General features: G+C 41.5%; 1 protein-coding gene across 8 annotated transcripts in view; it reads left to right on the top strand.

Moving 5' to 3' along the window:
- The window catches only part of ZNF609 (zinc finger protein 609), a 221,035-nt gene that overhangs the window by 149,544 nt on the left and 56,769 nt on the right, over positions 1 to 14,722 (top strand). For 7 of the 8 annotated variants that reach the window (XM_036840369.1, XM_036840393.1, XM_036840391.1 and 4 more), the window contains one exon: positions 7,477 to 7,702. In XM_036840369.1, coding sequence (XP_036696264.1) covers positions 7,477 to 7,702 — 226 coding nt within the window. Of the gene's footprint in view, positions 1 to 5,207; positions 5,235 to 7,476; positions 7,703 to 14,722 lie in introns of those variants that run through there. The other variant, XM_036840400.1, reaches the window with a different exon arrangement.

Genomic DNA, 14,722 nt, shown 5'->3' with positions numbered 1-14,722 from the left:
TTTTCTTGAAAATGAATGAAATAAGTCTGAGACAGGCTGGGACCAGGGACCCTTTGCTGCAGTGCTTGCACCTGTCTCCTCCAGCAACAAAATACCAAGAAACTATACGGGACTAAAAATAGCTTTGTGCATGCCCAGTTGGGGCAAATTATGGAAAACAAGATACAAAAAGACCAAAAACTCAACTGCCACTTCTGAAGAGCCAAGAGCAAAAACACAGGGTACCAGGAGCAAAAGCAAGATATTGTGCATGCCCCCTGCACACAACACCACCAAAGTGGTGGACAGACCACCTAAACTACCCCTCTGGCCCAACCCCCGGACCCACCCCTACCGTTACCCCATATAAAGAACCAGCTCGCCCTGCCTCAGTGAGCAAGCCAGGGAACTTGCTACTTGTTTTTGCTCTCTCCTGCTGCAGCAGGAGCCCCAGTGAAGCCTTGCCTGAATTCCTTGTCTTGCATCTTATCAATTTCTACTGATTAGAGAAGGCCAAGAACGCTGGTTGGTAACAAGCCTATTATTCCAAGGACAACAACTGACAGTTATTTGTTGTTAATGATAAAATTTGAGCTTTCAAGCTAACATTACAATTTTGGAAAATTTGTATCTACCCCACTATGAGTTTGACACCTTACCAGTATTTTAAAGACTTTTCTGATAAGCTCAGAGACAATATTAACAAATAACACTTTTCAGTATTAATGGAATATGTCAACATTTGAAAGAGCTGTCTAACTCAGTGAACCAGTATTTTCCAAATGACTAATGCATGATGTTAAAAAAAAAAAAATCATGCAGTTAAAGAAACATTCCAAGTGCAAGCTAGACCAATGGATTGTAATCTAACAGAGTACAAAAAGTTTCAGATTCCACATTGTCAATAACTTTTAAGAACTATCACTCATTGGGACTTCCCTGGTGGTCCAGTGGCTAAGACTCCGTGCTTCCCAATGCAGGGAGCCTGGGTTCGATCCCTGGTCAGGGAACTAGATCCCACATCCCGCAACTAAAAGATTCCACATGCCACAACGAAGATCCCGCGTGCCGCAACTAAGACCCCACGCAGCCAAATAAATAAAATAAATATTAAAAAATAAAAAGAACTATTACTCTTTGCGTTTTGGGGTCACATCAAAGGAGAATATCCACAATTACCTGAAAAGGACATACATATCTGTGTGAGACCAGTTTTCTTTTGTTTTTTTTTTTAATAAATTTATTCATTTATTTTTTGGCTGCGTTGGTCTTCGTTATCAACGTTATCACATGTCTAGTCCGGGTATCTACCACATAGTCAAGGTACAGTTCAGTCACTGCAGGGATCCCTGTGTTGCCCTTTCCTCACTACACCCACCTTCCTTCCTCCTCCCACCAACCCTTATCCCTGGTCACCGCTAGTCTGTTCTCTGTGTCTCTAATCTTGTCACTTCAAAATTGTTAGTTGTTTTAAATTAGTTAATTAGTACGTACTAAAATCTTTCAGTTTTAATTTCTAACACAGTGAATATCAATAGATATAGCCTACATAAATAAAAGCTGTGTAAGGTTCTCAGTTTTTAAATCTGGGTTCCCAAGACCTGGAAGGTGAAGAACAGCTGGCTTAAAGCAGGGAGAATCATTCGCATTTCTCCTTCCCAAGCTGCTGCAGAGCAAGATGTGGTTTGTGATGTCTCAATTAAAATGCTCGTGTTTTCTCATAGGACCATCAATACAAATGATGATTAGGTTCATAAGTACAGTTCGTCCATCCATGTTGGAGGATATGTTGAGACTTTTCTTTTGACATCTGTGATTCTGAATGATTCAGAGAAAGGCTTTAACTTGCAGTTGTGTTTACTTTCCTTAAGGGGAAAGAGGATGGAGTAGAGAAGACACGTTACAGCCGTGACGTTTTTAGGAAATGAGTATGTAAAAGGAGGTAAGAAGCGTGTTCAGGAGAGGAAGTAGTTGCAGCCAAAGAATGAATTTTTCTCAAATTCTTTATTCTTGAGAGCTAATTCTAGTGCTTCCTTTGGAACAGTGTAGGAATGGGAGGAGGTATCATCAACCTTGTGTGAAAAAAAAATGTAGTCAGTTTCAGAGGTAGGTAGTACTTAGGTCCCTATGGTTGCTCCTCAGCTACAAAGTTAATAGTTTTGCTGAAGGCAAATGTGGTGCATTTCAAGCAGGCAGGAGACTGTAGAGTGAGAAGACTTGGAAGAGCAAAAGAGATGCTTCATTCAGCAAAAACCTTTGCACGGTATTGGATACTTCCATGTGACTTATGTTGTGCATTGATTTTGCTTATGAGATTTTTTCTTTTGTTCAATTTCCAGCATAATTTACTCAGTGCCACACATTGGGAGTATTAGACAGGCTTGAATATTAGGATCATTTGATCTGCCATCTCCTTCTCTTTACCAGAAGAGTCTTTAGGGTCTGAGCCTGAGACTCTATAGGGATCATCTCGGAGACCTCCCTATGGCTAATCTGTAGTCTTTAAATTATGTGTTCACTGCACTTGCATTTTGTAGTACACACTGGAACAGCCTTCACTGCTGATCTTGACCAGGTGATGATTGGTTAAAATTGAATGCTAAAGTAAGTCTTCTTTGAATAATAGAATATGTAGCTTTTAAGAACTGTTTGATGTTTGGCTATGGTGCCAGCTACCACGTCTTTCTTTTTCTCTTTTACCTCCTTGTCTTCTACTACAAAATGTCTGGGAAAGTAACCAGAGTTACAACCAAATTCTTCTTCAAAGCAGCCCAAGTGAAATCTGGAAGCTCAGGAAACCGGCAAGCCTCGTTTTCCCCCTCTCCCCTCCTCTCCCCTCTCCTTCTTTCCTTCCTCCCTCCCTCCCTTCTTTCCTCCCTTCCTTCCTTTTTTCTTGGAGAGGCACTTGGAAAGGTACTTAGTGTTTGAAAAGGAGCTGACTTCCTCCTTCACTAGTAGTTAAATGTTAAGCTGTTTGGGGATTTACTCGGAATATTCTGTTGCTTTCTGACAAGAGCTTCATGGAGAGGAAGAATTCGGATTCCTGCCTCCATCTTCAGTCATTCCATGATTTCCACCCTCCAGCTTCTCATAATAAGGATCTTTCAGAATAAGCAAAAATAATCCTAAATTATTAAAAAAGAATACAGTGAACTTATTTTGTCTCAAATTGGCAATCAACAGAAGGCAGTTCAAACAATTGAGGGTTTTATTCCGTGTTTTAATTTGAGAGAAATATAAATAACACAATAAACTGATAAATGGGATTTTTAAAATTACCTTTTTTTTTAAATAACCACAATAAAAACTTTGTGAGCAAATCAAGTTTACTATAATACATCAGGGTGAGTACTTATATTTTGTTCATGAATCAAGATCGTATATTACTGTTAGTGTTGCTGATGCCGAGTCACTATAAAATCTTGAAGGATCTTTGGAATTATTGAAGAAAGAGAACTTCTTATTAATATAGTATTTAGTATATTTGATGACATTCTACTTTCTGCACAGTCTTTCCTGATAAATGTGAACATTCATCTAACCATGATCCCCAGTAATCTTTCACTCTTGGATAAAAGGGAGTTTCTTAGAGCTACCGCAGTTATCAGTCGAACCAGCTCCTTTTCTGCCTTTTGACTGTGAAGGTAAAGATATCAGACTCATATTTGTGAAGAGGAGAGTCTGTCCCAAATATTTCTTTGCTACACTTTCTACCCTTAAAATTATGTTGCAGCCTTGAAATTTTTTTCCTCCATTAGTGCCTCTCAAGTGTGGGAGGCAGCTGAAGTCAGTGTATAATTGCTTATTGTGGGGAGATTAATGGCTCTGGCTTGTCTTTATTCTCTCTAGTCCTCATTTTTGTGTCACCTGCCTATCAACACTCAGACCCCTAGTAGGTGCTATTAGACTAATATCTAAAGGTGAATTGAAAAGAAGTATCATTTAAAAAATAAAGGACATGAAATATTGGGAAACTTCAGAGATCTCCATCTTTAAATTCTCTGTCTCTTTTCAGGTTTTGTTTTGTTTTGTTGTTTACCTTCCCATTTCAGTGAGCTCCAGGAGCCATGGTGGCACTTCTTAGCATTTCAGAATCTGAGAATTGGCCCAGCTTTTATCATTGTCATAGTTGTTAAGGTATTTAATGACCTTAACTTTTCATATTTCTATTGCTTATTTTCCCTGCTGGCATCAGTCTCTTGACAATCCCTGCTCTTATATCCTAGGCATTACAGGAAAGATGGCAAAATGAGTCCTTTTTTTATTTTTATCCTCTCCTGGAGAGTGTTAAATGAAGCTATGTTTGTTCCGATGAATAAGTAGAATTTGAAATCCCACAAAGCCACCTAGGTTATTAGATGAATATCACAGAGCTGCTTATTATGCACTATGGCTTAATGTAGATTATAGATGTGACCAAACAGTAATTAGCAGAGCTAGAGCTGTAATTCAACATTATTGTGCTGCTCCTTAGATTTCTTTTGCAAAGTAGAAGGAAACTGAACAGTAGTTCCACATCCATAGGTAGATTTCCTCACTTCTCACCCTCAGAAATCTCGTTTAACTAATCAGATAGTTAAATAAAGTCATCCTCACACAAACAGAGATCCTGAACTCTAGTAACTTAACTCTGATCAGTAAGGGTGGTTTGATGCATACACATGTTAATCAGCTCCTCATGTGTATTAGTTCTGTTATTCTTAGTGATCAGTTCAGCTAAGTTTCTTCTCTTCAGATGTTCTACCGCGGGGTTTAATTTGGCAAGCTGCTTGAATGCAACAGTGGTGTTTTGTACTTATATCTTAGATGTTGTTTTCTGGGTCTGTTAGTATAGAATTGGGAGCTTAGCTTGTCTAGATATTAGCAGCTTATCTTTTCCCTGGCCTCCCAGCAGCACTGAATAACCTAACAGGAAATGAAACCACTTACAGGAAAGAGCTGTCCTTGATGGCGGAGTGTGTAGGTGACTCCCTGGGGACTTACCGCCTTCTCTGATTAGGATTGCTGCCTCAACGATGGGACAGGTTGGCAATAGGACTTGCTCAAGCGAGGCAATCAGAAAGTTCACAGGAGTGACCTAAAAGGTTCAGGCCAATTTCTTTGTCCAAGAAAGAGGACTTTGCAGGAATTTCTCTTGCTAGTAGAAGAAAGGTATAGAAAAGGGAAAAAACTCTTAAGCAAAGGAAATGCACATACTAACTGTGAAGTTGCTTCTGTCTTAGTTCTTCCCCAAGAGAAAGAACCAAGAAACAGAGGTGAGGCTAAGAGTAAAGATGGTTTGTATACTCTGTCTCTGATTTCCCCTTTCTAGTAACTCTCACGGGTAAAATCTCCAGGAAACTTTCTTTCCAAAGAGTTAATGAACCACCTTCTTATAGCATTCCTGAGAGGACTTAATGATTAGAGCCAGAGTCCAGCTCTACACAGGAGTAGTAGGAAATCCAGTTTATTTTTTCTGTTGTTTTCACCTTCAAATCTGTGCTTAGAAATTTAAAAAAAAAATTTTTTTTTTTTTTTAATATTTATTTTTGGCTGTGTTGGGTCTTCGTTTCTGTGCGAGGGCTTTCTCTAGTTGCGGCGAGCGGGGGCCACTCTTCATCGCAGTGCGCGGGCCTCTCACTGTCGCGGCCTCTCTTGTTGCGGAGCACAGGCTCCAGACGCGCAGGCTCAGTAGTTGTGGCTCACAGGCCTAGTTGCTCCGCGGCATGTGGGATCCTCCCAGACCAGGGCTCAAACCCATGTCCCCTGCATTGGCAGGTAGACTCTCAACCGCTGCGCCACCAGGGAAGCCCTGTACTTAGAAATTTTAAAGGGTTTTTCAGGCATCTACCACATCCCAAGAAGTTTGCCAAACTGGATTATAAATGCCTGATTTTCAAGAGTACAAAAGACCAAAAATGCCTTTTGGCATTTACCATGATGCAGAAGATTCATTAGACAGGCTTCCACTTCCATTTTATGAAAAGGGTGGAGTTAGGGAAGTACAGGGTGGATGTGTGTAACAACAAACAGATAAGGATAAGGTTTTGGCAACTTTTCAGGGACCAGAATTGATCAGAATCAGTGTTCTAGCATTCTGTGGACTCTGATGGTGATGGTCTGCAAATACCATCACTTGACTTGTAAGCCAAGAAGTCAGAGAGCTACCTGTAGAGAGTGGATGCAGTACCCAGATCTCAGCTTCCAGGGTAGTGTTCGAGGCCAGGAAGGTGTAGGGTTTTGTGTGTGTGTGTGTGTGTGTGTGTGTGTGTGTGCGTGCTTGTGCATGTATGTGTTAAAAAGGAGGGAGATGGATTATAGATAGAGTGGTGGTCATGCAGTAAACTATTTCAGAACCAGAGTTCTGTTGCAGAGCTGTCCAGCAGCTTGGATTATGGGTGCATGTGTGCCTTGCTTTCAGTGTGGGTCTGTTGAAGGAGTACATTCAACCTATCTTTCACAAGGGAAAGAGGGTCCCAATCCTTGACTCTTATTTTCTAGGTCTTCTGATTGGTATCATACTTAATCTTTAGGGAAGATCAGTCAGTGTGTGTATTGAGTGCCTTTGCATATTCCAGACACTGTTTAGTTAGGGTGTAGGCAATATTGACTCAGAGTTGGTACTTTGTCAACCTGATAAATGCTGGGGTTTAAAGAATTAAGGGATTATTGCTTTTTATTACAATTTTTCTTTCAACTCTAGATGTGTTGCTTTCTTCTTGGAATCTAAGTAATTGCATTCTTGTGAGAGGGTCTAGTTTTTGAGGTAGATTGCTGGTTCTTGTGTTTGACTATAGACTGCTATAGATTGGTTTCTGGATAGTAACAGTACCTCCTGTTTCTTACACGTACACTTGATGTTAGATTCACACTCCGAAATGCCATTCTCATTAACCAATCGCTGTTATAATCTCTGTGGGTTAGAAACCCCCGACAGGTTGCTCCCAGCCCTCCTGTAACTTTTAAGTAGATTTCCTTCTACCCAAAGATGAATTAAAGCTCTAGTCTTCCTGAAGTGGCATTCCTAGGATCTGGATATTTCTCCCCTTCTTTAATCCTACCTGTATTCTTGGATTTTATACCTGATTAATGTATTATTTGTTGAATGATAGATGGGAGGGAAGCAAAGTGGTAGCAGTAGAACATGCCTCAGAAGCTGAGCCTTTTCTTTCTCATCAATCTGTGTGCTCCCTTGCTATTGAAGTCTGGCCCTGATTCTCTTTCACTAGAGATTTTTAAATGAGACAAGTTTTTTAATACACTTTTAGCCAAGCACAGTTTATGAGGAGGATTGTTAATAAGAAATAGAGCTTCTCCTAGTCCAGGGTGCACTCATCTAAACCACTTAGATTTGTAATGGTGTCATGAGCTAGAACTTGAAAGTGAGGACCAAAGTCTTATATTTAAAGCCCTCTGCACTCTGGCAGGAAAGGATGTAGGACTAGATTAAATACAGAGAAGTTATTTCCTATAAATATCTTCCTTGTAACTCAGCTACTACTTTCTCTTCCCCCACAGATGGAGTCCCCTGTCTCCACACCAGCAGTGCTGCCACTGCACCTTTTGGTGCCAGTGGCCAATAATGACATCGCATCCCCCTGTGAGCAGATCATGGTTCGTACCCGATCAGTTGGGGTCAACACATGTGACGTGGCTCTGGCCACAGAGCCCGAGTGCCTGGGCCCCTGCGAACCTGGGACAAGCGTCAACCTTGAGGGCATCGTGTGGCAGGAAACAGAAGATGGTAAGTGCTATGTGTGGCTTTCCCATCCCTTCTCAACCTGCTTCTGTCAACAGGGGGCTTATTGTTATAAATAATACCGAGTATTTATTAGGAGTCCAAATGACCATAGTTTGCTGGGGATACCTACCCAGAGGATTATAGCAAACTTGTCTGTAAAATTGTCTAGCTTCTAGAGATTGCCAGTTTTTTAAATTAATTATCTCCCCTTCATAGCTATTCAACGGTGTTGGCCCTGGTACTTAAGCAGTCATTTGATAGGTGCTGGCCATGCAGTAATTCAAACTGTGTCTGTACTCTCCATTTCCCTATCATTTTATATGGGAGAATATGAATATAAATGAACTTTTGGGTCAGGCTTGAAGAGAACAAGTAATAAAAGGGCAGCCGTGGGAGTCAAGAAAATGGAAAACAGTCACCCCTAAGCTGACTTAGTTGGCTCACTGGATATGCAACTCTTGCCTTCTTTAGCACCTGGAGGTGCAGCCATCTCCTTCCCACTGGTTGCCTCATTGCCCAGCCACCCACGCTGCTTTACGCATCTGTCACTTAGTACAGATTTTATAGGCCCAGGCAACAGGGAGCTGTTTACATGGTCTTGTTTTCAGGTATCCACTAAGCAGTTGGCTCACTGTAGGGTGCTGCTGCCCAAGGCTACCATCCAGACTTCTTGTATGTTCTACTTGCCCCTGAGAACAGAATCTCTTCTGCTTTGAAAGTTTGTAAACCTGAAAAATTAGGGGTGCAAAGGGACTTAACCAGGTATTTCAGATCCCTTGGTACCATCTGCGGCGATCTGATTTCAGTATACCTTCTTTTTATAAAGAATCCAAGTCCTTGTGAAAGAATATGTGGTTAGAGAGGCTGGTCCTCAGAGTCCCATCATGTCTCTGCATTAGTAACCAGGCTTTCAAAGCATCCCCACTCTGAGGAGTTTAGAGGCCCAGAGGAGCACAGCTAATTATCTGATGATCATAAGCAATCTTATCAGTCTGCCTGTGGAAATTCAGGCACTTCATTCTAGTCATTTCAATAAAAACCAGTCTGCCTCTCTGAATATTTTGCTGTGATCCAGTATTTATTTAAGGTTTTCCATGCAGTAGGTGCTGATGTGATACAGGTTAAGAATTCTGTGTTCTTGGCTCTCTCGTTGTTAGCAATATAGTAAAGTTTCAGCTTTCAGAATAACATTGCTGATAAGGTTTTATTGTGTGCCTGAGACCATAATGCAAAAAGAAAAAGAAAATAATCCTATTGTGTTAGAAACTGATGCAGAGACAGTAAAGAGACAGGTTGACCTAGAGGTTGACTCTGTATGTGTGTATACAATATACAATCTGGAAATCACAAGTGGCTATCTCTGATTTTAAAAATCTCATCTGCCTGTGGCCAAATATCTAAACAGCCAGAGTCTGTTGGAATGACAAACATATCCAGATCACAGCTCTGTGCCACCAAGCAAACTTCAGGGCCTCTTGCTTCAATATATTGAAGATAGAAAACATCAATTTTCTGTCAATTTACTGTATTCTTCCCATCTTTATGGTAGTGACTTTCTCCAAGGGCAGTATGCTTTTTATGTATGTGAACCTGATAAAAACTCTGAGAGTGAGGCTAATAACCCTTTCACTCTCCTGAGAACAATGGTTACCTTTTAATCTGAGGATTCCTGTTCTCCCTCCCTGCCAGGGGGATGTTAGCATAGATTTTTTTTTTTTTTTTAATTGTTTGCTCTGAAAGACTTTCTGGTTGTCACTGGCAGCCTATCACCAAGTTCCCCTGTTACACACTTTCAATGCACCCTGTACTTTATTTCACAGCACTTACCACAATTTGCAATTTTGTATATAATTGTATTTTTCTGTTAATGTCTATCTCTTCCACTGTTCAAAAGTTCTGTGAGCTCAGAGACTGTGTTTTGCTCACCATTATATCCCCAGTACTTAATGGCTGGCATCTATAGTAGGCCCTCACAAATATTTATTTGAATGAATGGATGCTTACACCATCTCATTGTCATTTCTGGATCTATGTTAATATATATCTAATAGATAATATAAAATCAGATACTTTCCAGAATTCTATACCTTCTCTGAAACTCAGAATAAATATTACTTTCACCAAGTTTAAGATCACTCTAACTTATTTAAACCTGTAAGATGTTAGTCCTCTACGTTTAATACCATATTTTCTCCCACCTATCATGTTGTATTTCAGGGCTTATTACCTCTCTTTTCTTTTTCTTTCATCCCAAGGGAAAGAGAACTGTTCTGCAATGATATACTCTACTTTGCTTTCTGGCCGTCCCAGAGGGCCTTCACCTGAACTGTCTGTGGGCAAAGTTCTGAATTAGGATCAGAACTGGTTCACATTCCTTTTCATCTTTAAACAGAGATTTCCTGCAAAGATCATTCTCTGCAGATCTGTAAGATCTAGTGTACTGAGTCAGTTTTCAAGTTAATGATAAGAACTACATACAGATACTTTTTTAAAAAATCCTTCCAGCCTTCTAGGTTTTTTTGTCTGCTACCCCAACTTTTTATACTTTCTGTCTCTTTGCCTGGCAAACTACTGTCTTCAAACTGAAAAACCCTTACGGCTTAGAGAGAAGCTATGAATGCTTGGCCTCTGAGGGGAATGGAGGATCCTGCGGTTCCTATAGAACTGAGCCACCTTGCTGAGAACAGGTGTAGGGGTCATGACCTCAATTCTTCCTGATTTCTTTGCTTACCCATCCTGCATTGTTGCTTTCTTTCCTATCTCTCACTGTAAACCTTGCTTTGGAGGCATTTTGAAATTCCTGCAGATCCCATCTCCTTTTTAGACTGTTCGTGATTCAGCCAGCACTACAAAGATCCTCCTTAACTAGGCTCAACCTTAGGACTATTAAGAAGACCCAAGTATAACCTGGAGTGTCTTCCTTGGCTTTTTTAAGACGTATTCTTAGCATTTATACAGAGGTCTGATTCCCCCGATTTCACTTTGTCCCACCTCACTTCAAATCAAAATAACAGGTTCCAAGTCTATTTCTGGTTCACAAATCTTACCTTAACCCATGGTCCTGGAAACATATACTTTTGTTGAGGCAAAATTGCTTACTGGCTTCTACGGCATTCTAAAGAAAGGCAAAGCTGACTTATTAGATAAGAATTCCAGGAAATGCTACAGGTTCTTTCTAGACTACAGCACTAAGTCGAAGGCCATCACTAGTGATATGTTTTACTTCAGCAAATGAGCTTTCTAGACAGAATTTGTGGTATAGTGGAAAGAGCCCTAGAGTGAAAATCAGGAGACCTCTATATCTCTGCCACTATTGTTGTGTGACCTTGGGCAAATTCCTTAACTTCTTTGGACTGTAGTTACCTCATCTCTTAAGTATAGTTGAACTAGATGACCAATAAGGACATATCCAGCTTTTAAGTTATTAGAATCTATGGCTTAAACCTTGGAGTCAGCGTGGATCCAATACTAGTTGACTATGGCATCTTGAAAATGAATCGTTTCAGAGCTTCCCTGGTGGCGCAGTGGTTAAGAATCCACCTGCCAGTGCAGGGGACACGGGTTCGAGCCCTGGTCCGGGAAGATCTCACATGCCATGGAGAAACTAAGCCTGTGCACCACAACTACTGAGCCTGACTCTAGAGCCCGTGAGCCACAACTACTGTGCCCATGTGCCACAGCTACTGAAGCCCCCATCTCTGCTACCCAACCAGATGCAACCCAGAGCGGTTCTACTTTTGGGTGATTTATATGTTAAGCTCCTTTGTAAAACTATATTTGAAGAGGATTCTGCTGTTAAAAAAAAAAGCTTTGATAATCATTTATCTAGGTTCACCATCCCACTCCATGTAGAAATCCCTCTTACAACATCTCTAAAATTCTTTTTCTCCGGTTTTCTTTACCAAAATATCAGAAAGACAGAAGTTGTAGTGCTATAAGGCCACATTTTTGAAGCTGAAGTGAGTGCAACTCCGTTGTATTCCAGAGGGTATGAAAAGCTCTGTGATAAGCTTGGCCTTATCCTCCACAGCTGAATTCTAGCTTAATGATTTGGTGAGGAGGAGAAAGTTTTCAGTTTTTGCACTTGGTAAAGGTTTTGTCATATATGTGCACAAAAAAACATGGAAAGGCTATGCGTCCCCATCTCCACATCAGGGTATACATTTTTAGTCCAACAACTAGGAGTGTCTGCAGCTGTTTGAGATGAATTGTTTAAAGGAATAATAGTGCCCTAAAGGCATAGTAGTACAGAACAAATATCTCTGAACTAGAGTCTGGAGAGTTGAATTCCAGAACAGATTGTGCATTTAGCTACCCATGTGATCTTGGATAAGTCTCTGAACTTCTCCTGGCCTTAGATTTCTAATTTATGGGGTCTTGGGTTAGTCTGTCCTGTCCAGTAGAACTTTTTGTGGTGGAAATATGCTCTCCAAAACCATAGCCTAGTGACACATGATATTGAGCACCTGAAATGTGGCACGTGGAACTGAGGGACTGAATTTTAAATTTTATTAAATTTAAATATTCATATATAGCTAGTGGTTTACCATGTTGAATATCATAGGGGCTAGGTGGTATTTAAATTACATATACTCTAAAAGTGTATATTTGCTCTGAGATGGAAAGAGTAATCTATGGGAGAAGGATGAGAGTGGGTAAATAGCTGACATCTACACAGAGCCAGGGTGACTTCTGTGTACTCTGGCCCCTGTTACCTAGCAAAACAGTTGGCCCTGCTTCAGACTCTGTGGTTGAGCCCTGTACTTTGGTCTGTGGGACAAAGTTTTCTCATTATCAGAGTAATAGGCAGTGGTTTTGCTTAGCAGGAAGTTAGTTAGCCTGTGGTAGCTCCGCTGAGAACCTGCCTCAGCGGTTCTTCATCCTCATCTGATTACAGATCCCGACTGTGGGTGTCTTTGTCCTTCTCACTAACAGGAAGAGGCTATCCATTAATCTTCCATGGAAATGGTAACCTTGATAGTTACCCTTGGTTTATTCTGTGTGATTCTGATGTAGGAAAGTACGTGTGTGAACTATGAAATATCTAATTTTAGGTATTTGTACTGGAAAGTTAAGATGGTTCTCAGCTACTGATTTTTCTTTTTCCTTGGCTATAATTAACACTCCTTCACCTTCAGTCTTGCCTCAGGCAGCACTTACCTGGAGAGGGATGGTGCACAGTGACCAGGGTTTCTCCACTGCGTAGCCAATTGCTTACTAGCCTGACTCCTGCAGAAACAGCTCTACCAATAGCACAGGCATAAAGAGCCAGCAGCCATTGTCTGGCACCACAAATCTCATAGCAACAGACCACCACATGGCAACGGCAGCCACACAAAGGAAACATTGGGGAAATCAACACTTACTTTCTCCTAGCCCCTCCTCTACACAAAACAACAGCCAACATATTCTTTCCACCTAGCAGTTTGCTCCCAGGGGGTGCCTTAGGGCAGTTACATGTTTGAACAGCCCTGTGGATTATGTTACCTGTCCACTGTCACAGATTTAAATCCGGAAGCCCTAAGGAAAAATTTCAGTTACAGCCTTTTTTGAGTTTCATTTTGCAAATTGCAAAATAAACTAATCTCCAAAGGAAAGAGATTCTTTTGTGCACTCTTACCCACCTCCTCCCTGCCTGCCAGCAAAGGACTGTCCGGCAGTTAAGTTGGCCAGGCTGCAGGCTTGCCAGATAGGTAAGGGTTGTTTCAAATGAGATTCTCTTGGTATTTCAGTAACAAAACCCTCTCAGATGGGCTCAAAGACAGACCTATGTTGTTACTAATGCCATCCTCTAACAAATAATTTAGTTCCTGATACTTATGTATGAACCCCGGAAGTGATACCTAGGCAATAAATATAGTTCTGGTATAAACTGGGTCTAATCACTAGCCCTGGCTGATAGAGCTTTGGCACATGATTCCAAGGGGAAAAGGCTCCATTAGAGACCTTCGAGTTCTCTTGCTCTGTTGATAAGGTTATCTAACTGGTCTGATATTTAGTTTGCTCATTTGTAAAATGAGGAGGTTGGACTGCATATCTCTGTGGTCCTTCCAGCTCTGATATTTATGATTCTGTGATCATTTGTGTGGGACAGAAGAGGGAACTGTCTTTGTTAATCACTGGTTGTGGCAAGATCTGCTGGAAGATGTTGTACCCTCCCATTTCAGTGCTTACACTGCTAAGAACAGGTCCTGGGGCTTCCCTGGTGGCGCAGTGGTTAAGAATCTGCCTGCCAATGCAGGGGACACGGGTTTGAGCCCTGGCCCGGGAAGATCCCACATGCCGCGGAGCAGCTAAGCCCGTGTGCCACAACTACTGAGCCTGTGCTCTAGAGCCCGCGAGCCACAACTACTGAGCCCACGTGCCACAACTACTGAAGCTCACGCACCTAGAGCCCATGCTCCACAACAAGAGAAGCCACCGCAATGAGAAGCCTGCGCACCGCAACGAAGAGTAGCTCCCGCTCGCTGCAACCAGAGAAAGCCGGCACGCAGCAAGGAAGACCCAACGCAGCCATAAATAAATAAATAAATAAATTTATTAAAAAAAGAAAAAACAGGTCCTGGCCCTGCCCTGATGGATAAAGCTGCTATAACAATGATGGGCAGAAGCTGTTAACAAACTTGGCAACTAACCTTTTTCTCCCACAGCAGGAGTTTCAGACCAGTTCAGGCAGAGCTTTGCTTGCAGGTCGCTGCTGCTGCCTCTTGATACCAGTGAGATTTTCTCTCTCTCTCTCTTTCTCTTTCTCTTTCTCTTTCTCTTTCTCTCTCTCCACACCCCCTCTGTGTCTCTGACTATTCTGTGAAACGAGAGGCTGTTCTCTACCTCTTCTGCTGCTTCATTATCCCATCTCCCTTAGGCTTTACAGAACAAAGAAATCATAGGGCATCAACTTTATAATTTAGGCAGCTGGAGATAATTTCCCCAGGACAGGATGGATAGGTAGCTGATTCCCCCTGGCATGAGGCAGCACTGCTAAATGGCCATGTGTTTTGTCTGCCAGCCTTAGGCTTTGTTAGG

The sequence above is a fragment of the Balaenoptera musculus genome, chromosome 2, assembly GCF_009873245.2.
Source record: "Balaenoptera musculus isolate JJ_BM4_2016_0621 chromosome 2, mBalMus1.pri.v3, whole genome shotgun sequence".
NCBI lineage: Eukaryota > Metazoa > Chordata > Mammalia > Artiodactyla > Balaenopteridae > Balaenoptera > Balaenoptera musculus.
Note: the sequence above shows the minus strand (reverse complement) of the source record. Positions and strands in the feature narration are given on the sequence as shown.